Source organism: Panthera onca, chromosome D1 (genome assembly GCF_046562875.1).
Source record: "Panthera onca isolate mPanOnc1 chromosome D1, mPanOnc1 haplotype 2, whole genome shotgun sequence".
Lineage (NCBI taxonomy): Eukaryota > Metazoa > Chordata > Mammalia > Carnivora > Felidae > Panthera > Panthera onca.
Genome location: NC_138348.1, coordinates 95,187,403 through 95,210,557, shown reverse-complemented (window position 1 = coordinate 95,210,557; position 23,155 = coordinate 95,187,403). Strand labels below are relative to the sequence as shown.

The window sequence follows — 23,155 nt, the reverse complement described above, 5'->3', positions numbered from 1 at the left end:
CATACACAAGTCATTCTCAACTTAGATTTTAGATACATATTGTGTGGTAGTGGGAGAGGGGCGGGGTACAACATCTGGTGGTTTGGTCATCGTTTTTAATCCTCCAGGTGATTTTATTACCTTTCCAACCATGATTGATAATCACTACACCTTCCTTTATTCTGTGCAGATGATATAATTAAACTTTAGTTTCTCCATCTATAAAAGTGGAATGCCCCCCCCCCTTTCTCATCTGATCATTTCTAAAATAAATTCTATCCCAGACGATGGATTCAAAATCTATTTCATGGGCACTCATAACCATCCTATCAGCCCACCTCCTGGTGGACGTGTCTGTGGATGTAAGAAAAGAAGGTCTGGGGCGCCTGGGTGGCTCAGTCGGTTAAGCGCCAGTCTTCGGCTCAGGTCATGACCTCACGGCTCCTGGGTTTGAGCCCCACGTCAGGTTCTGTGCTGACACAGAGCCTGGAGCCTGCTTCGGATTCTGTGTCTCCTTCTCTCTGCCCCTACCCTGCTTGCGAGCCCTCTCCCTCCTCTCTCTCTCAAAAATAAATTTTTAAAAATTGTTAAGAAAGAAAAGAAGGGCCGGATCAGTATATCTACCTTCCTTATTGGGGAAATAGCTTGAAATTCATTACCGACTAATGTGGAATCATTTTCAAATAAGAAGGAAAGGTTATTAAATGAGGATGCCCTTAAACGCATTCCAGATTCAAACTGGTATTATTTAAAGTGCTCTAACCTGTTCTAACCTGTAGCTTATCTTTTCCCTTTTTTTTTTTTTTTGATAGAACAAGAGAGATGAGGTAGATGAACATTTGAGATTTTCCCTTAATTCAGAAAATCCTTTTATAGTCTTAAAGGATTAGGGTCACATCCTTGCCTTGGTAACTAATAATAAAGCAAAGGAATGGATGTACTATATTCAGCTGAATTATCAAAACACTTAGCGGAATTCAATTTTGACCCAATTTTAGATGTTAACGTAATTTTCATGAAACTTAGGTGGAATTGTGAATTTTGCTTCGTTGCCCATTTAAAAATATAAATAGGGGTGCCTGGGTGGCTCAGTTGGTTAACCGTCTGACTTTGGTTCAGGTCATGAGTTCAAGCCCCACGTCAGGCTCTGTGCTGACAGCTCAGAGCCTGGAGCCTGCTTCGGATTCTGTGTCTCCCTCTCTGCCCCTCTGCCACTTGCACTCTCTCTCTCTCTCTCTCTCAAAGATAAGTAAACATTAAACAATATTTTAAAAATTTTTTAATATAAATTCAACAGTCCAGTATCTGTGAAAAATGCTTAGCCAGTAATTTCCCCCAGACAAGAACAATATTTTTCATTTATTTTTAAATGTGTTCTCCAAAGAAGCCAATCTAGGAGAGGCAAATAATGAAGCCAAAGGAAACAGTTATATGTCTACTAATAAAAGTGAAAATAGCTTTATTATAAACTCTTTAATTGCAGATTTCTTTTTTTTTTTAACATTTATTTTTGAGACAGAGAGAGAGAGAGAGCATGAACAGAGGAGGGTCAGAGAAAGAGGGAGACACAGAATCTGAAACGGGCTCCAGGCTCTGAGCTGTCAGCACAGAGTCCGACACGGGGCTCGAACCCTCAAGCAGCGAGATCATGACCTGAGCCGAAGTCGGACGCTCAACCGACTGAGCCACCCAGGTGCCCCTAACTGCTGATTTCTTAATTGGTAATTTTTCTTAGTAGTTGTAACTTAATTTACAGACAACATTGGGGTGAATTGACTGTCAGTGATTCCACAGCATAATTCTGTGTTATGCCAGTGAGGAAGCTTCAAAGCATTTTTGGCCCGCTCAATCTTTAAGCTCATGAATTAGTCTTTGAAGTGGCCATTGACCTTGTCTGCCACTTGGTCCAGGTTTAAATGTTGAAGGGCTTATTTATAATTATAATCGAAAGTGTTTCTTCATCATTTCCCAACATATATTTCCTTCATCTTACTCCATTTAAAAAAAAAAAAAGGTAGCAATTTAAAAATAAACAGGCTAGAAATCAGTTTGACCTAACAGTGATATAATACGTGTAACTTGTTTTACTGAATTATAGTCAATAGCATAGAATGACGTGTTCCTTTCATTATCTATATATGAAACATGTGCAGGTCTTTTTTGCCAGTAGAGATTAAAAGTTCCCTTATGGGCAAGAACTATGCTTTGGACTTATCTTTTTTTTAGCTTATTTATTTATTTTGAGAGAGAGAGAGAGAGAGAGAGCGCGCGTGAGCAGGGGTGGAGCAGGGAGAGAGAGAGGGAGACAGAGAGAGAATCTCAAGCAGGCTCCATACTGTCAGTGCACAGCCCGATGTGGGGCTCGAACCCAGGAACCGTGAGATCATGACCTGCGCTGAAGTTGGATGCTTAATCGACTGAGCCACCCAGGCGCCCCACTTTGTAGTTATTTTTAATCTTCGTGGTAATGAGCCTAACATACTACAAGGTCTCAGTAAATATATGGGAAATGAAAACTGAATCTCTTCCATCACCTCCAAACTTATTCTCTTCAGTATAAAGTTTATTTGAGGGGGAAATAGTATTTCCAGAGCAGTGGTTAGAAAGCCTCACTGGATATTAGATTCACCTGAGAAACGAATTGTAAAATGATTCTTGGCTTCCCCCAGACCAACTGACATCTCGGGGTAAGATCCTGAGAGCCGGTATTTTTCTTTCAAAGCTCCCCAAGTGATTCTAATATTTAGCCAAGATTGAGAGAATCCTTGATCTAACGGAGTGGTTCAGGGGCACCTGGGTGGCTCAGTTAGTTAAGCATCTGACATCTTGATTTTGGCTCACGTCATGATCTCCCGGTTCGTGCGATCGAGCCCCGCATCAGGCTCTGCACTGACAGGGCAGAGCCTGCTTGGGATTCTCTCTCTCCTCGCCTCTCTCTCTCTGCCCCACTCTCTTGCAAAATAAATAAACAAACAAACATTCAAAACAACAACAACAGTGGTTCCCAAACGTTAGTGTGCATCAGAGCCAACTGGAGGGTTTATTAAGACAGATAGACAGATAGTGTGCATCAGAGCCAACTGGAGGGTTTATTAAGACAGATAAACTGGAGGGTTTATTAAGACAGATAGACAGTTAGTGTGCATCAGAGCCAACTGGAGGGTTTATTAAGACAGACCTAACCTAGGGTTTCTGATGTAGTAGGCATAGGGTGGGACCCAAGAATTTGAATTTTCTACATGGTTCTGAGTGATGCCACTTCTGCTATCAGGCCCACTGAGAACCATGGATCTTTTTTTCCCCTCAAACTTTTCGAAGGCACTAATGAGCCACCTCAGGATCTTGTTAAAATGCAGATTTCGATCGAGTAGGTCCGAGGCGAGACTTAATTAAGAGTGTTCATTTCAAACAAATTCCCAGGTGATGTCAAGGCTGCTGGACCACACATAAAGCGCATACAGGGGTTTCCAGAGACCCAAAGTCAAAGTTGGGTACGTGAGTACCCACAGAGCATTGATGTTTTCAATGGCCGATAGGATTGTTCTGTGGGTTTGGGAGCAGGAGGTTAAGTATTGGGGGTGGCAGGTGCGGAAGTTACTGTTTTGGATTAAGCAGCATCTATCTGGAAGGTTTTCATATTTGAAAATCTATTGTCTCCTCCTAATTTCTTTGAAAAAGATGACAAGTGTCTTACAACTAGAAATACTGAAAGGACAAATGACACCTATTGCCAAATGAATGACTTAATGTCAATTGCCATTACACAGCCAAGGAAACCAGCTTCTTAATACATTTTATTGTTGCAAGCATCCCTGCCCAGTTGAGTAATACAGGGTCTTAAGTAGTGTATTGTATTTGGGAAGATTTGATAGTAAATCTAAGGGGCACCTGGGTGGCTCAGTTGGGTAAGCATCCAACTTCAGCTCAGCTCGTGATCTCATAGTTTTTGAGTTCGAGCCCTGCTTCGGACTCTGTGCTGACAGCTCAGAGCCTGGAGCCTGCTTCACATTCTGTGTCTCCCTCTCTTTCTGCCCCTACCCTGCTTACACTCTGTCTCTGTCTCTCTCAAGTAAATAAATAAACATTAAAATTTTTTTTTAAAAAAAGAAAGTAAATCTAAGAAATTTACATTTAAAGAAGTCAACTGTTTTTTTAAAAAACAAAACTCAAAAAAAAGCTGATTAAGTTCAGATGAAATCTAAAACCAGGAATAATAAAGAAAGCTCTGGAAATTAAGAATCATGCGAGAGGGGCGCCTGGGTGGCTCAGTGGGCTGAGCGTCCGACTTCAGCTCAGGTCATGGTCTCACAGTTTGTCGGTTCGAGCCCCACGTTGGGCTCTCTGCTGACAGCTCAGAGCCTGGAGCCTGCTTTGGATTCTGCGTCTCCCTCTCTCTCTGCCCCTCCCGCTCTCAAAATGAATAAACATTAAATTTTTAAAAAATTTAAAAAAAAAGAATCCTGAGAGAATCTACTACTACCACATAGTGTATTATAAAGTCTCGATAATTAAATACTAGGGTAACATTTAATGCATATACAGACATTAAAAAGTGGTAGAAAGTCTAGAAACAGAGCCAAATTGCATACGGGAGTATAGGATATGATACTACGATTCAACGAAGCAGGATCTCAAGTCAGTGAGGAAATGATGGCTTGTTCGATAAAACAAATGGGTAGCCATCTGGGCAAAAATGAAGTCATATCCATACCTCATATCATACAACAAGCTAAATTCCAAATGGGTCTAATATTTAATTGAAAAAATTAAACCGTAAAAATACTAGGTGGAAAAAAAACAAAACAAGAATATTCTCCTATAACCTCAAAATGGTTCACAGTCCAAAATCTATAAAAGACCGAGAAATTTGACTACATATCAAAAACTTCTGCAGAGAAAAAGCCTAAGGAAGTCAAAATATAAAGAACAAAGTAGAAAAATACTTCTAATTCATATCATAGATGGAACACTAATATCTCCAATATATAAAGAGCTCCTAGAAATCAAGACCAAAAAATCCCAATATAAAAATACACAAAGGCGGGAATAGATAATTCACAGAAAAGTTAATACCTGTATCTATGAAACATGAAAAGATCCCCAACCTCAGTCATTAGGCCTCAGCCTTTAGGCCAAAACAGTACAGAATAGTTGGTGAGAGAATAAATTAGTATAATTGATACGGAAGACATTTTGTTAATATCTGTTTAAAATACAAATACATTTACTCCTTGAAAAAGTAAAGCATAATGGCTAATAGACTTTTGAGCCACGGCAGCTGGCACTGACACCTGCTAGCTGTCTGACCGTGGGCAGGTGGCTTAACCTCTATGTGCCTCAGTTTCCTCATCCTTAAAAAAATAAATAATAGTACTTTCCTCCCAGAATTATTAAGAAGATTAAATCAATGGGTTAATATAGGGAGTGTGCTTAGATCAATGCCTGGCTTATAGCAAACACTACACAAGTGTTAGCAATGATTATGATTTTTTTTTTTTTTTTAAGTAGGCTCTGTGACGGGCATGGAGCCCAATGCGGGGCTTGGACTCACGACCCTGAGAACAAGATGTGAGCTGAGATCAAGAGTTGGACACTTGGGGCACCTGGGTGGCTCAGTCTGTTAAGTGTCTGACTCTTCATTTTGCCTCAGGTCATGGTCTTATGGTTCGCGGGATCAAGCCCCGCACTGGGCTCTGTGATGACAGCACAGGGCCTGCTTGGGATTCTCTCTCTCCTCTCTCTGCCCCTCCCCCTTTTGCACGCTGTCTCAAAACAAATAAATAAACATTAAAAAAAGAGAGAGAGAGAGGCGCCTGGGTGGCTCAGTCGGTTGAGCTTCTGACTTCGACTCAGGTCACGACCTTGCGGTCTGTGAGTTCGAGCCCCACGTCGGGCTCTGTGCTGCTGACAGCTCAGGGCCTGAAGCCTGCTTCGAATTCTGTGTCTCCCTCTCTCTCTGCCCCTCCCCCACTCATGCTCTGTCTCTCTCTTTCTGTCAAAAATAAACAAACATTAAAAAAAAAAGAGTTGGACACTTACCCGACTGAGCTCCCCAGGCACCCCGCAATGATTATTTTTATTTGACCCAATACATTCCACTCCTAGGCATTTTTCCTAGTTATGTATGTGCAGTTTTTAAATAAATCGTGTATAGGATTATTCATTCAGCCTTATTTCTAATACCCAAATGTCTACTATTTGGGGCATACTGAAATTATAGTACATCCATCAAGTAGAGGACATTGTAACTGTTAAGAAAAAAAAAAAAAAAAGAATGGGGATGTTCTCCATGACCTCTTATGGATAACTTATCAGGGCTTATTAACAGAGAAAGTAAAGGTGTAGAAGAATGGCACATACAGTGTAAAAAAAGTGAGGAAGAATAAAGATACGCGTTTTGTTCGGAACGCATAAAAAACCCTGATAGGACTGGCGGGCGTTAATTGCAGAGGGTGGACGGGGGACAGAGTGAGAGCACAGCTTTTCCCTTTATATCCTTTGATAGCTGCTCTCTTTTGAACCATGCCTATGGATCCACAATACACAACATCTTGTAATAACCCTTGTAACTATACACCCCCGAGTGCTTGGGGGTGACCTAAAACGCATTCTCTGCTTTTAAATAATGACTCAGAACCACCGACTTTTCAATTCGATTGCTCCGCAATTTTTTGTGTGTGCCATTTTTCACACATCTGCTGATCGTACATTAAAATGCACTGGAAATCACCTTGAAATGCACGAGAAGATCTTTATCACATGCCGTGGAAAGCAAGGAACTGACATAAAAACGCACACACACTAGAGGGCACCTAAGGATCACAGTCAGCCAGGAGCTTTGCTGGTGAGTGTTCAAGGCTTAACTTTTTTATTCATGGTTTGTTCAGCGTTTGCCGGAAACGCACCAGGATTTGAGCCCATGTATGATCTATCATGAAAAGAAAGTCGGGTCTTGAAAAAGGAGCTGCCTTTGTGTCTTGATTCCAGAATGACTCTGAAGACTGATAAAGGTGAAATCTAGCATGCCTGGAAAACAGCAGGAACAGCTTTAGACACGCTATTCGTCTCCTGGCCTTCCTTAGAAAGTACAGATGCTTTTCAAGTGCAAATACAGAAACGTTATTCAGTCGCCCTATAGCCTTGAAGCCAATATAAAGCCCTGTAAGTATCCACTACCCATTTTGAAGGTCAACGTACATTTGTGGCTCTTGCGACAGCAGGTCAGTCAGCCCACACGCCTTTAATGAGCACCAACGATGTGCTCGGTGCTGTGCTCGGCATGTAACAGAAAACAAGACACACAGAGCCTAGTCTTCAAGGGGCTTACCTTCCAGTCACGTGACAGAGGCAAGAAACGTGTAACAAAATAATTTCAAACGCCAATAAAAGCCTCAGAGGATGCTGAATAGCTACTTAATAAAATGACGAGGGGGAGCCTAACTGGGATGGTTGGGTTCTTGGGAAGGGCTCGGAGACGTTGTCCAAGTTGAGGCCTGGACGGACGGGAAAGGGAAAACGTCGGGGGCTCTGGGGGGACCAGCTTCGTTCCGTCTGTGCCCGCCTTGGGAGCAGCGTTCTCCCGTAGGGGCAACACGATGTCATGGGAGAAAAAAACAAAACCAACACAAAGCGCTAGTTTGGGAGTCAGACCATCATGGATTATACATCCTGGCTCCCCCGACGTCCTAGGTGGTGGCACTTCCTAGACATCTGAGCAAGGGATTCTTTAAACCTTACCTTCTTCATCTATTACGTGGGGTCAACGTCTGCCTTGGAGGCTTATTGGAAAAAAAGTTATACAAAGCCCCCGACGCACTGCAGACACTCAGCAGAGGGAAGCTGTTACCAACACTGGGCATTCCGAAGCCACGGCTTCTAAACAGATTGTTTTCTTTTTTCAGTTTACAGTGACGCAAAAGGAAAGGGATGGGGCTTCAGGTGGGATAAGAAAGTGTAGCTAAAAGGATAGCATGTAAATGCCCTGCCAGCCCGGTCGACGGCAGGACCCCCAGGAGACCGTCCGCGAAGCGGGCAGGCGGAGGGACACTTCACACTTGCCATGTTGTAGGTCAGACTCAGACTCTCAGACTCGCACACCCTCTCCGAGACCCAGCCCCTTCCTGCTGCTTCAGTCTTTTTATTTATTTTTTGTCATCCTCCCCCTTGCATCTTCTGGGAGCTCGCGGCTCCCCGAACCCAGCATCTCCCCTGTGTTTCTGGCCACACTGATGGACGACCCTTCCCTATCTTGTTTGCTTAGGAAAACTGTACCCCCCTCTTGCGATGCAGCTCAAAGGCCTCGGCCTTGTACCACAGGTTCAGGGTTATTGGGATGACCGAATGAGATACTATGTGTGAAAGCCTTGCACGGGCATGTCGCCCTACATGTCTATTATTATTGACATTTAATTTGAACTTAGTCTCCCACTAGAGAAGATTAAGAGTTAAGTGATACATTGCTTGCCTTTTCCATAGTTTCAGCCTTAGCAAGACATTTGGCTGTCTAGAAAATCAGGCTTTACCTTTAAATGATGATCATCTTTTTCTGAACACACCTGGCTAGAAACGTAGAATCCCGTTCTAGAGAATTCTTCCAGTCTGATGGCATGTTCGAGTCTCACCTCTTTATGCTGGTAAAAACGTTTCTTCTCCAGCGTAAGTACTCTGTGCGTTCATTGATTGGCCTTTTTTTTTTTCTTCTGCCCCGTGCGACCGCAACAAGAACACTTACTTACGACAGCATAATTTAAATTGAACTTTACGGTTTTGTCCAGTGTGTTGCTTAAGGCGTCTTTCCGCGCGTGCTGTTTAGCACTGGCTTGGGCTACCAGTTGTATGATCCATGGAGGGGCACTCCATTAACTCCATGTGACTGAGGAGGGATCCACGAAAAGAGAGCCTTTCCACGTAACGAAAGCATGCCCTTTCGAAAGCCAGAAGTGATCGTAACACGAGTAATCGTGTCTCAGGACAGCTTGCACAGAGGCGCCCGGTGTGCCCAACCCTTCCGGGCCCTCTTGCCCAGGCCATACGGCGTGGCTCTGTGGTAAGGTCGGGAGCTGTGGCAACGGGAAGAAGCCGTTCTTTTGCGGCTGTCGGTATATCTGCTCTTCAGGACCTCCTGGCCCCGTGGCAAGCCCACAGAGTAAAGAGTGGGTACCAAGGAGCAGCTGCTGTAGTAGAGACACGTACGGCCCCGAAGGAACACAGAAGAAAAAGTGCGCAAGTCTGGCAGGGGAAGTCAGAGAGGGCTTCACAGAAGAGGCAGTCGTTAAACAGATTCTTTACAAAGCAGCAGAAGGTAGCAGGTGGCGGTGGGCGGAAAAAGCATTGAGGCCTAGGGAGTGAAGTGCAATGGTGTAAAAGCAATGAGAGGATGCTGGGCCGCCTGGGTGGCTCCGTCGGTTGAGCGGCCGACTTCGGCTCAGGTCATGATCTCCCGGTTCGTGAGTTCGAGCCCCGCGTCGGGCTCTGTGCTGACGGCCTGGAGCCTGCTTAGGATTCTGTGTCTCCCTCTCTCTCTGCCCCACCCCCACTCGTGCTCTCTGTCTCTCAAAAATAAATAAATGTTAAAAATAAATTTTTTTAGAAAAGCATTGAGAGGATGCTGTTTACGTAGAAGCCCCCTAGTACAGTGGGAACCTCTAGGATACAGGTCAGGAATGGTATTTGGTCAGTCAATCAAAGTGGCTTGGGTGCCTGGGTGGTTCAGTTGGTTAAGCATCTCACTCTTTTTTTTTTTTTTTTAATGTTTATTTTTGAGAGGGAGAGAGAGTGTGAACAGGGGAGGGGCAGAGAGAGAGACACAGAATCCGAAGCAGGCTCCAGGCTCCGAGCCGTCAGCACAGACCCTGACACGGGGCTCGAACTCACGAGCCGTGAGATCATGACCTGAGCTGAAGTCGGATGCTTAACCGACGGAGCCACCCAGGTGCCCCAAGCACCTTACTCTGGATTTCGGCTCAGCTCACGATCTCAGTTTCGTGAGTTCAAGCCCCATGTCGGGCTCTGGGCTGGCCTAGCAGAGCCTGGTTGGGATGGATTCTCTCTCTCTCTCTCTCTCTCTCTCTCTCTCTCTCTGCCCCTCCGCCTCCCCACTCCTGCTCTGCCTCTCTCAAAATAAATAAATAAACCTAAGAAAAAAGCAGTCAAAGCAGATATGAAAAATGATAATCTGAGATAGTTGATTTTCACGTAAAGTATATAAACATACATTAATTCACCAACCTTTAACAGAGGGGCCAAGGCCTCTTCTGTCCGTGCATATGCTGCCAGGGTATTGCATCATCTTTCCTGAATCAGTCTGAGAGCTAAGATTTATACTTTGGATTTCTTAAAAGCACAGGGAAAACTTAAAAAGCCTAGGATCAGGGGCGCCTGGGTGGCTCAGTCGGTTTAGCGTCCGACTCTTGATTTCAGCTCAGGTCATGATCTTGTGGTTTATGGGATCGGGCCCCATGTCGGGCTGTATGGTGACAGCAAGGATTCTCTGCTTGGGATTCTCTCTCTCTCCCTCTCTCTCTGCCCCACACCCAGCTTGCTCTCTGTCTCTCTCAAAATAAATAAATAAACATTAAAAAAAAAAAAAAAAAGCCTAGGATCTAAGAACATAATCTTTGATTTTGCTAATAACCATTTCCATAATCTTTTACAGCTTTCCCCCTGCCTTACTTGTTATTTTGCCTTTTGCTTTACTGGGTCATTCTAAATTATTTTGCTTAGTTTTCATGGAAATAACGACTCTCTGTTCACACACAGATTTCTCCAAATAATCTGACCTTCCAATGAATTTTATAATTTTAATAACACGTGTAATAGAAATCAATAGGTTTGCAAACAAATGGAAAAAGAACTGCTGGTAAACATACAGTTCAGCTACCGGAGACAGAAATACCAAGGCATCCTAGAGAGCAGCTGGCCAGTCACGGCACCTGGCTGTGGGCATTAGTTGGGATATCTTTTTTGGTTTTTTCTAATGTTTATTTTTGAGAAAGAGAGAGTGAGCAAGGGAGGGGCAGAGAGAGAGGGAGACACAGAATCTGAAACGGGCTCCAGGCTCTGAGCTGTCAGCACAGAGCCCAACACGGGGCTCGAACTCACGGACCATGAGATCATGACCTGAGCCGAAGTCGGACGCTCAACTGACTGAGCCACCCAGGCGCCCCAGGATATCTTAAAGAAGGACTAGAGGGTATTACTTAATCCAGTGAATTGAGACGACGAATACTTCCATGTTGCATGGGACTAGATTGCGTGGATGGGAGTGTAGGTATTTAGGCAGAGAAACTGGCTGGTGCCTTTCATGCAGGCCCTTGTAGGTCACTGTAATGCAGGGGCTCTCAGAATGTGGTCCCTAGATCAGCGTCAGCATTGCCTGGGAACTTATTAGACGTGCAAATTCTTGGGCCCCATCCTATACTTCTTGAATCAGAAACTCTGGGGCGAGGCCCAGGAATCTATTTTATTTTTTAATTTTGGAGAGAGTGCACACACAAGCGGGGGAGAGGGGGAGGGGGAGGGGGAGGGGGAGGGGGAGAGGGAGAGAGAGAGAATGAATCTTAAGCAGGCTCTGTGCTCAGTGCACAGTCTGACACGGGGCTCTATCCCACGACCCTGAGATCAGGACCTGAGCTGAAACCAAGAATTAGACACTCAACCCACTGAGCCACCCAGGCGCCTCCCCCGCCCCCAGCAATGTTTTAATAAACGCTCCAAGTGATTCCAATAGATGCTCAAGATTTAGAATGCTGCGCTAAGGAAGTATCTTTTCCTCTACACGACGTAGAATCATTGAAGGATTTTAGTAAGGGAACAATTTGAATGATGTGGTCATCCAGGGGTCCCACGTCCATATTCTTAGTTGTGTTATATAGAACTCAGGCTGCTGGTTAATCGAACACAAAATCTCTTTCGTATTCTTGAAAACAGTTAATTGCATCGTTCATTTGCCTATATTTATTACCAGCTTATGGTGGGTCAGGCCTTGTCTTAGGTACTTAGAATACATCACTGAACCAAATTCCAAAAAATTCCAACCACCGTGGGGCTAACTTTCTAGTAGGAGGAGACGGACAATAGACAGAATAGATAAATCAGTGCAAGGGAGAGAACTAGAGCAGAGAAACGGTGAATTTGGGGCTGGGGGGAAATTATGGTTTTAAAGAAGTCATGAAGGAGGTGAGAGAAACGAACCTAATGACCAAGGTAAGACTTGTTACAAAAGGGAAAGTACAAAGTGCCAAGGCCATAAGCTCAGGTGCATCTATTGTTAAGTAACCTCTGAGGAGTCAAGGAGGGCTTCCTGGAGGAAGTTATATTTCAGCCAAGGCTGGAACAGGAACAGTGAATGGGATTGGACAGAATAAATCAGGTGAAGAGGGGTTTCTCAGCAAAGGATGGCCTATGTGCGGACCTAGACATAATGGTACATGTGGCCCAACCATAGAACTGAGAAAATACGGTGTGAAAAGACCAAGAAGTATAGGATGCAGGGCCTTACAAACCTTTAAAGATTAAGGACAACGGAAAAGTGCTGAAGGTTTGTTTGTTTTTGTTTTTTTTCATTTCTTTATTTTTGAGGGAGAGAGCACAAATGGGGAGGGGCAGAGAGAGAAGGAGACAGAATCCAAAGCAGGCTCCAGGCTCTGAGCTGTCAGCACAGAGCCAGCGGGACCGGAACCCGTGAACTGTGAGATCATGACCTGAGCCGAAGTCGGACATTTAACCGACTGAGCCACCCAGGGGCCCCTGAAGGTTTTTTTAAGTTTGTTTATTTTTTGAGAGAGAGAGAAAGAGAGAGAATCTCAAGCAGGCTCCACACTGTCAGAGCAGAGCCTGACATGCGGATCAAACTCATAACCCATGAGATTATGACCTGAGCTGAGGTCGTAGCTTAACCCACTGAGCCACCCAGGCGCCCCAGTGAAGGGTTTTTTAAAGTGGTGGCTTAGCATAATTAGTTCAGGGGTTTTTTAAGCCGCGGTATCTTATAGGGAGAATGAATGTAAAAAATAATAGATCCAGAGGTCTCGAGGCCCTCAAATTCTTATTGAACACATACTTGTGAAATACATTAGGAAGTGATCGGCAGGCACGGAGAAAGCGGCCCACGGGAGCCAAAGTATCTCACGTGTATTGTCTCTAAACAGCTGAATAATTACTACAGGTCCCCAGACAATCCAAGTAGCTGTGCGACGTATCGGAGGTGGAGCCCCACCATGGCAGGCTCTCTGGACCGCCACGCCTCCACCTGTTTTGCTGGCCACGTATGAACAGAGGTGGCAGCACCCATGTGAGTGGGTGGGGACTGACACGGAGCAGAATGTATGAGAAATAGGACAGAATTAATACAGCAGATCGCTCGTCAGCCAAGTTAACAAACGCTCATTGAATCTGGCGATCATGCACCGAAGGGAGGGTTTCAAAAGCAGATGTGTTGGGGTGAGGGCGGGCGAACGCTACATTTCAGAAATCAGACTCCTTGACCTGCTTTAATTTGGGCACGTGCTAGTTAATACCCTCAAGGAATAACAAGGAAACAAATTAATAGTGGGGCTCCCCATAAAGTTAAAAAAAAACACACAACATCAAGGAATAAAGGAGCCAAACATCCAGCGATTGCAGGATTTAAGGCTAATAATACGCTTTGCAAACACAATTCAGCATGTGCCGTGCAGATACGCTAATTCACATATCGCTCTTGGTTAAAGCCTCAACTTTTTTGTGCGGTGCCGATTCTCTCTGAGAACCTGCCCAGTTTCTTTGAGAGAGAAGCCGCAGCCCAGTCTAGCTCAGCTGTACTCAATCTGAGTTGCTTTCCTTCCTACAAACCCTCACTTCAAAGCAAGGAACATAATGTACAATTTTTTAATGGCTCTAGACCCAGGCACTCAGGCTCTCTGCTCTGCGCCTTACCTCAGTGTAAACACCTAATCAGGATTGCCCGCGCTTCATCAATAGCAGCCAAATGCAATTCGAGAACCACAAGCCTTTGAAGTCCTCCCAGCAAAGGCCGGTTTTCTAGTCTGGGATAATGACATGCCATGATTGCTGTCTTTGTTGTATCTTTTCAGTAGAGAAGCAATTATAGGCCCCAATTTAACAGAATAGACATTACGCAGCTTATGATGCTCAAAATGCAATTTCATTTGATCATTTTCTCGATTTGATTGGTATTAATAGAATGGTTCACAAAAAAAAAAAAAAAATAGCTGGCAGAGGTTGTGTCCCACTCCACTTTCAAAGAGATAACGTAGAAAGAAGCATGCTTTACGTGCTCGGAGTCTCTCGCTGGGGTGATTCAGACACGGAGTCCACCGAAACAGCGTGTGGATGGAAATATCACGCAGCCCACATTCTCTGGGGAAGGCAGCTTAGGGCAATGCGTTTTTAATTTGTAAATTCTTTACCAGAGGCCGTGTAGGGGATCCCATTACTGGTCATCAAACCATCGATATCACCAGTGAAAAACTGAGTTAACGAAACCAAGTCCCCTTCCCAGAAGTCCAGGGAATCAAACATCCTAGTGGAGGCTCTAGGAGATCAACCCAACTTTTTCTCCCAGGCTCCAGATAACGTTTTTGCCCAAGACGTCACTCGTTTGAGGTTGGAAAAAGGATTATTTCCTTGACTGCTTAGGCAGCCTATTTAGACTCTTTTTAATTTTTTTCATGTTTCTTTGTTTTTGAAGGAGAGACAGAACATGAGCTGGGGAGGGGCAGAGAGAGAGAGGGAGACATGGAATCGGAAGCAGGTTCCGGGCTCTGAGCTGTCAGCACAGAGCCCCACAAGGGGCTGGAACTCAAGAACTGTGAGATCATGACCTGAGCCAAAGTCGGACGCTTAACCGACTGAGCCACCCAGGCGCCAACCCCCCCCCCCAACTTTTTTTTTTTTTTAAACTCTGTTGGCCTTCATTTCTCCTCCAGGAAAGAGATGATTTTACTTTTAAATGAGTGGTGTTTCCTTTTAACATCACGGCAACAAGGGATGGAAACCTTTACAGTAAGAGGAGCAAAAGCTGTAAAACCCTAATGCTTGTATAATCCCCTTGTGTTTCTTGAACCGGTGCCATGAGAGGGACGGAGACATGGGCATCATGACACAGTGGTTCCTGACCTTGGGTGGCAGCATTCATCTTTCTTAACTATCTCAGTGCAAGTTACACTGTTTCATGGTGTTGGGAAGCTTTCCTTTCGAGGAGTAGGTAATCCTTCAAAATCTGATCAGTCCCATTTGTAATCAGAAAAATCTCCATGATCCAACGGCACAAGTCGCTCCGTGTATTTACCAGGATGGTTCGAGCATCAACAAGTTTTGTTTTCATTTTTCCCCATTTTCAGATCAACCTCTAAGTACAGGCGCCCTGAGGAATGAGGTTATCTTTACTGTCAGACGCTGACTTATGAATATGTAACAAATATTTCCCCCTCTTCCCTGTATTGACTCTGCATGTATGCGGAGTACGGAGCAGCAGGAGAATGGGAACACGTGAACGCACACAACGGACCCTAAACCCCATGCTTCTTCCAGCATTACACGGCTCGCTCCTCGTCACGCTACGCAGCCCACCGGGGACAATTTAATAAAACAAGTATAAGATGCAAAACCTAAATTTAAAAGTTATAGCAGTTTCGAAAGGGCAAGCTCGACATTGACGAGCCATCAGGCACGGTGGCCAAAGGAACCCAAACTGGGTAGCCTGTCCCAGGACGAATGGCAAAGAAATCTCGCCACTGCGCCCGTGAATAAGAGGAGGTTTATAGCAAAGGCATCACAGTCGGCTTCTATTATTTGGGGCCATTGTCTGAACGAGCCAAACAGTCTCATTTTGTTTGACTTACTCCATTATTTCAGAAGGATGCAGGCTAGAAATTACAGGAAGATGTATTTCTGCTCTCATAGGAAGAAATTTTATAGCAACTGGGTGGCTCAGTGATGCGACAGTATGTTCACCATCCACGAAACAGGGATTAAGAGAGCTAGTGTTTTACTCCATGGGATGGTCAAGAGGACCAGGTCTCCTACAGAAACAAAGGAATATTCTCAAGCCACTTTATGCCTTCTCCCCTCCTTAGTCCACAGAAGATCTTTACATCTACAGTGACACAGACAGGCGTGTGTTTATTTTGAGAGAGAGGGAGGGAGGGCGTGCGTGCACATGTGCACACACATGAGCAGGAGAGAAGAGCAGAGGGGGGAGAGGGAAGGGGAGAGAATCCCAAGCAGGCTGCACACTCAGGAGGGAGCCCGACCCAGGGATCGATTCCAGGACCCTGGGATCATGACCTGAGCTGAAATCAAGAGTTGGATGCTCAGGGCACCTGGGTGGCTCCGTCGGTTAAGCGTCTGACAACTTCAGCTCGGGTCATGATCTCGCAGTCCATGAGTTCGAGCCATGCGTCGGGCTCTGTGCTGACAGCTCAGAGCCCGGAGCCTGCTTCGGATTCTGTGTCTCCCTCTCTCTCTGCCCCTCCCCCATCCATGCTCTGTCTCTGTCTCAAAAATAAATAAACATTAAAAAAAAAAAAAAAAGAGTTGGATGCTCAACCCTCTGAGCTGCGCAGGCGCCCCCTGGGGCATGTGTCTAAATAGCAAATGGATGGTATAGAAGTACGATGGTTATACTGGATTACCTCTAGAATCTTTTACCAACATTAAGACTGTATCACTTCAGGGTCGCCTGATATCTTGTCATTCCAACATCTGACTAAAGTCGAGAAGCTCACTCTCCATCATTCAAATTCACTAAGTGCCAACATTACAAATTCTGCAAGTCAAAGATGATATTGCTCTTTATGTTTTTACGTTTTTAATTTTTTTAACGTTTATTCATTTTTGAGAGAGAGACAGAACATGGGCAGGGGAGGGGCAGAGAGACAGGGAGACACAGAACCTGAAGCAGGCTCCGGGCTGTGAGCTGTCAGCACAGAGCCCGACACGGGGCTCGAACCCACCAGCCGTGACCCGAGCTGAAGCTGGACGCTCAACCGACTGAGCCACCCAGGCGCCCCAAAGATGATATCTGTAATAAGTGAGTTACTTGAGCAAAATTGCAAAATATGAGGCTCTGGAATTAGACTGTTTGGTGCCTCTACTTACTAGCTGTTGACTCTGGGCAAGTTACTTAACCTCTCTGAGAGATGATAATCAGATCATCTGTTAATAGTTAATAGTTACATGCCTGATCAGCTTTAATATATTATAACTGATAGAATATATGCTAAGTGCTTAGGACAGCTACTAGCACACCATGCACATCCAATGAACATTGTTATTTCTGTTGTTGTTGTCGCTCTCTTCAAGTACAGCGTTATTTCACTACGTTAGTATCTCATTTGATATACTCGACATTTGTTGCTACATTCAGTTCAGGTAACTGTTTGAAAACTGGGTCCCCTGAGTATATACCAAACATTTAAAGTAGAGGGCGTCTGGGTGGCTCAGTCGGTTAAGCGTCCAACTCTTGATTTCAGCTCGGGCCATGATCTCACGGTTCGGGAGTTCGAGCCCCACATCAGGTCTGTGCTGACAGTGCAGAGCCTGCTTGCGATTCTCTCTCCCTTCTCTCTCTGCCCCTACCCCACTCTTGCTCTCTCTCTCAATAAATAACTTTTAAAAGTTTTTTAATAAAAAAAAATAAATAGTAGTTTGACCTCAAAGCACCAATTCTCACATCGTGCCTACAGGAGGAAACGTTATTTATTCCCATTTTCCTTAGGAACAATCCAGGTCCCTGAAGACCGAGATAGATCCTTGAACGGAAAAGAAAACACAGCCCTTCAGGGTCTCTTTCTAGGTTACACAGATGGGCCTCGTGGCTCTAAGACTAAGAAGAAACTTGTTAACATGCTCTCTCTGTTTTACCCTCTTAGATCTCCTACTCCATCAGTGTAACCGACAAGACGTCCATTCAGAATGCCAAAGAGACTGAAAACGCTGCCATTGATCCTGTAGACAAATGGCATCAAAGAGCCCAACAGTTAAAGGTTACTCGCTAGACTGAATTTTAAATGGGTTTCGAGGGTTACTGCTAAATATCAATAATATCCACCACTGACTTCTTATTACTTACAGGTGTATTTTTTTTTTTTTTAAGGTTTCTTATTTTGAGAAAGAGAGTGCGAGTGGGAGAGGCACAGAGAGGGAGACATAGGATCCAAAGCAGGCTCCAGGCTCTGAGCTGTCAGATGCTTAACCGACTGAGCCACCCAGGCACCTCTATTTACAGGTCTATTCTTATGCCTGAGAATAGTTACCCACCATAGGTAAAACTGATTTCTGCCCAGATGGGCAGAATTGCAATTGCTGGGTCGTAGGGTAGTTCTATTTTTAGTTTTTTGAGGAACCTCCATATTGTTTTCCAGAGTGGCTGCACCAGCTTGCATTCCCACCATTTGTTTATTTTATTTTTTTGAGGTTTGTTTATTTTTGGGGGGGAGGGGGGCAGGCAGAGGATCCAAAGAGGGCTCTGTGCTGACAGCAGAGAGCCCAATGTGGGGCTTGAACCCACCAACCACAAGATCATGACCTGAGCCGAAGTCAGACACTTAACCCACAGAGCCACCCAGGTGGCCCAGAACTCATTTGTTTATAACCCACTCCTGAATGAAGATAAAGAGGAGCCAAGCATCTCATGACCGTTAGACCTAACATGGCAGCAATACGGAGTGGCCCATGGGATGCTTCCAAAGGATTTGTTCATTTCCAAAGGATTTGTTAATTCCCTGCTGCATCCTACACGCCAGTCAGGCGTTCAGCATACCAATGCTGCAGGCTGCCTTTCCTTTTCCTCTTCAACTACCCAAATCTAGTGCCTTCTTTCCGGATGGAAGACCATGGCACCCGAGACATGAACATCTCAAGAAAAAGACACCGGAAACAAGGTCCCAAGACAATTTAAATTTATGCACCCTCACTTTAAAAATACTGACAACTGACGGTCGTCATAATCATTTTTTTTCTTTTTTTGAATTTTTTAAATGTTTCTTTTTGAGCGGGGCGGGGGGGGGGGGGGGGGACAGAGAGAGAGGGAGTCACAGAATCCGAAGCAGGCTCCAGGCTCCCAGCTGTCAGCCCAGAGCCCGATGCGGGGCTCAAACCCACAAACAGCGAGATCATGACCTGAGCTGAAGTCGGATGCTTAACCAACTGAGCCACCCAGATGCCCCATCATCATTATTTTCTATGGAAGCATCCTACTTGTGCCTAAGGTCTCTACTTTAAACCAACTAATCCCTCTTCACTCTACCTTTCCACATAGGTCTTGTCCTGAATCATTCTGTGCTGTCCTGTGAATGTTCCTGGGAATTCCAAATCCCAGTTCCATTGTGTATCCAGAACTAGACCCAGTACTTTGCTGACTAGTGTAAGGGAGCACATTCTCAATAGCAGAAGATCCTTTCCCAGGCATGGAACAGGTCACCAATAGAAAAAAATGCAAAGTTCTCCAATTAAGTAAAGCTTCAAAAAAAAAAAAAATGAAATAGGAGATTTGCTTTCTTGCCACTCTAAAATAACTCTTGGGGCGCCTGGGTGACTCAGTCATTTAAGCGTCTTTTTTTTTTTTTACGTTTATTTTTGAGACAGACAGAGCATGAACGGGGGAGGGGCAGACAGAGAGGGAGACACAGAATCAGAAGCAGGCTCCAGGCTCTGAGTCATCAGCGCAGAGCCCGACGCAGGGCTCGAACTCACGGTCTGTGAGATCATGACCTGAGCTGAAGTCGGACACTCAACCGACCGAGCCACCCAGTCGCCCCTAAGCGTCTGACTCTTGACTTCAGCTCAGGTCATGAGCTCACGGATCCTGAGATCAAGCCCCAGATCAGGCTCCATGGTGACATCACGGAGCCTGCTTGGGATTCTCTCTCTGTCCCCCACCCCTACCCCACTCATGTGCATGAGAGCTCTCTCTCTCAAAAATAAACAAACTTAAAAAAAAAATAACTACTGGGACGCCTGGGTGGCTCAGTTGGTTAAGCATCCAGCTCTTGATTTTAGCTCATGATCTCATGGTTCAGGAGAGCTCTCTCTCAAAAATAAACATTTAAAAAATAATGAAATAACTGTTGACTTTCTAGGCAAAGGAAGGACAGGGTATGTAGGATCTTTGACTAGTTAATGTCAAGTTCCTTGTAATCACATCCTAAGTAACTTCCCACCTTCCCAAAGACCTATTATTTTGGTTTGGGCTCCAACACTGTCAAGACTTCTTGACGTCTTTTGTTCATCTGAACACAGAACCCTCCCTTCCTGATGCTATAAATTAGAGCCAGTTAATACGTGTGCTCTAAGTTTTCTTACTATTATCCGATGGAATTTCTAACCCAAGTTCAAAGTATTTGCGTTTCATTGTTAATAAACACAACAGACACTTCTCAACGTCAGAGCTGACCCTGGAGCCCAGGCACAACCCTCAGGACGCCAGGGTCGATCGGGGTCACTAAGGACAAGAACAGCTTTTGTTTTAAAGCAGATGAACCTTTGGTTAAGACGACCATGCATCCTCCTCTCTGCTTATGGCATAGCAACAGGAAAGCCGCCAAAGAGAAACAGCCAGACGCTGCCTTTTGCGGGGTTGGGGACAAACTACCCTTGGATGGCACGGTATGAACAAACGTTAATAACGAAGTGCGGATCTTACTAAGAAATCATCCTCCCAGCGTGAGGCACCAGGATTCCCCGACGCAAACGCTGTTCCAATGGACGTGGGTGTGTGTGGGCCAGGGAACCCTAGTGCCATTAAGCCGTTATTCTGAGTGCATGTGGCATGGACCGGTTGTGAGTGTTGGTAACAAAAGAACCCCGTTGAGAGCAGGATAAAATAGAGGATTTCAGCGCTGATGGAGATTAAATAGCCTGAGAACGGCTTTGTATATTACCTTGAGGGAACTCAGGTCTTGTGACCTAAAAAGTGACACCTGGCACCTCAATTGTAGGGAAATAAATCTTCAGGAAACCACACAGCTCAAGTAGCCTGCTCACAAGGTGAGAGAAATCACAGCAAGCCCGTAAATGTCTTCCCTTCTGGGGACTGAAATGCCATCTCTGGGCACTTACGCTCACATGAATAATAGCGGATTTAACACTCGAGACAATTGAAGTTTCCTCAAATGAGGAGTCCTCTGCCTTGTTGACAAAGCCCCCTATGAAGAGTACTACTGTAATCTGAATCGTCAGCAGCAAAGGTGGGACATGATTAAAAGCAAGTGGTAACCCAAGATTTTGGGTCTGGGACCCCAGAGAAAGAATTCTTGGTAGCTTTTTTTTTTTCCCCCTCTTTGTCGGTGGGAATGAGGAGGGAGGACTAGGATGGCAGCAGAAAGAATTCCTGTTCGCTTATTTTTCTAGCAATGAAAAGGCTGGACAAGTTTCTTTTTAATTGTTTGTTTATTTTGAGAGAGGAAGAGAGCCGGAGATAGAGTGTGAGCCAGGGAGGGGCAGAGAGAGAGGGATGTTCCCAAGCAGGCTCCTCGCTGTCAGCACAGAGCCCAACGCAGGGCTCGATCTCACTCGCGACTGGGAGATCATGACCTGAGCTGAAATCGAGAGTCAGACGCTTAACCGACCGAGCCACCCAGGCGCCCAGAACAGATACTCTTCTATGTGACACCATCAGCATCAATAAATATTTAGAGATCATAGCAAAGGTGACTTTTCTTTTTTGCCTTCATAAACAGGGATGACAGCCATGAAAAGAGCCACCGTGTTTCATTAACACACTGACACGACTGTAAAATAGCCGTTTTCTTCTGGGTCCACTTTAAGGAACGATGCTCTTGGATTATCTATTTGCAGAGCCTCTGTGCCCACATTTCTCCCGTGCAGCTCCATATACCACATGGAAGGAAAACGGTTTTTCTTTAATGTTTATTTTTGAGAGGGGATAGGCCGGGGCGGGGGGCGGGGGGTGGGGGTGGGGGGGGGGGAGACACAGAATCCGAAGCAGGCTCCAGGCTCTGAGCGGTCAGCACCGAGCCCGATGCAGGGCTCAAACTCATGAACCACGAGATCATAACCAGAGTCGAAGTCAGATGCTTAACCAACTGAGCCACCCAGGTGCCCCTTTCTTAACTGAAATACAAAAAAAGGAAGTTTTTCTTTTTTCGAGTACCAAAGGTAAAAATGTAAAGTTTAGACGAGCTAATCAGAGCCTGGCCAATCCTCCAGAAAGCTCAAATACTGAGGAGAACATAGTCTAAATTTCAGATAAGTCATTCTGACTTAAAAATCTGACATGCAAAGTAATATTGTATATTACTGTGTTAAATTTAACAGTCTCGACCTAATCATTATAAGCAGACTTCATTAGAAATAGAATGCCATTTATTATTACAGAGAACAGGATGTCCTAGTAATTCTATCAGAAAAGTGAAAAAAAAGTTGAACTCACTGCAATAATTTAATCATTGTTCATAGCAAGCTTAAACAATTTGAGCAAAAAAAAAAAGGGTGTTTCCCCCCCCTCGAGTGATCCAGGTAACTTAGATTTTTCAATTAACATTGCATAGATACAGGCCATAGAGATTTTTTAGTAGGTGTTCAGAAAGGAAAAAATATGGCACAGGTATATTCCACACTGATGCATATGGTCTTCACTATTTTTACTAAGCATTTAATCATTCTTTTCCAAAGGCCTCTTAACTCTGCTAGTTTTTCACAAAGTAATGAGTGCTTTATTCCTTGGAAAATATTTCTAAATGGCTTAGCACAATATAGTTACATAGTGTATCTATTATACCAGGAGTACATTTTGTTGTTACAAGACTTTGAAAAGCATAAAGACCTTTCTGAAATTGAAATATTTCCCCCAGATGTTTGATTGCCTAAGTACAGGCTATATTAAGGAACTGAAGCAAAACAACCCTTGTGGTTTCACAGATGTCCTATCACAGTGCGGCCTCCTTTATAATCCTCTGAATAAAATCTAATTTGTTTCATCTGGTGAAGAGGTCATTTCTAGCTTCTGACCCATATGAGTAAGAAGATCTGATCATCTAAATTGTATCTCCTATTAGATTTGTACCCGGTTGGTAAGCAGATCACTGATGTCCCTTCTGGTTAAGATGTTTAAAAATATTCGTCTTAGTTAGAATAAACTTGCATATTTTGGTATAGATTTGCACCTTCTTTGTAATGCAGCCCTGTAGAGGTAAAGCGCCTTCCCCTCCCCACC

General features: G+C 44.6%; 1 protein-coding gene across 5 annotated transcripts in view; it reads left to right on the top strand.

Annotated features, from left to right (window-relative positions):
• The window catches only part of JHY (junctional cadherin complex regulator), a 60,029-nt gene that overhangs the window by 17,278 nt on the left and 19,596 nt on the right, over nt 1–23,155 (top strand). For 2 of the 5 annotated variants that reach the window (XM_078432865.2, XM_078432864.2), the window contains exon 4: nt 17,853–17,966. The exons of 1 other annotated variant lie outside the window; for it this stretch is intronic. In XM_078432865.2, the coding sequence (XP_078288991.2) occupies nt 17,853–17,966 (114 nt within the window). Of the gene's footprint in view, nt 1–1,498; nt 1,710–6,866; nt 7,392–17,852; nt 17,967–23,155 lie in introns of those variants that run through there. 2 more of the 5 variants (XM_078432869.2, XM_078432867.1) reach the window with 2 other exon arrangements.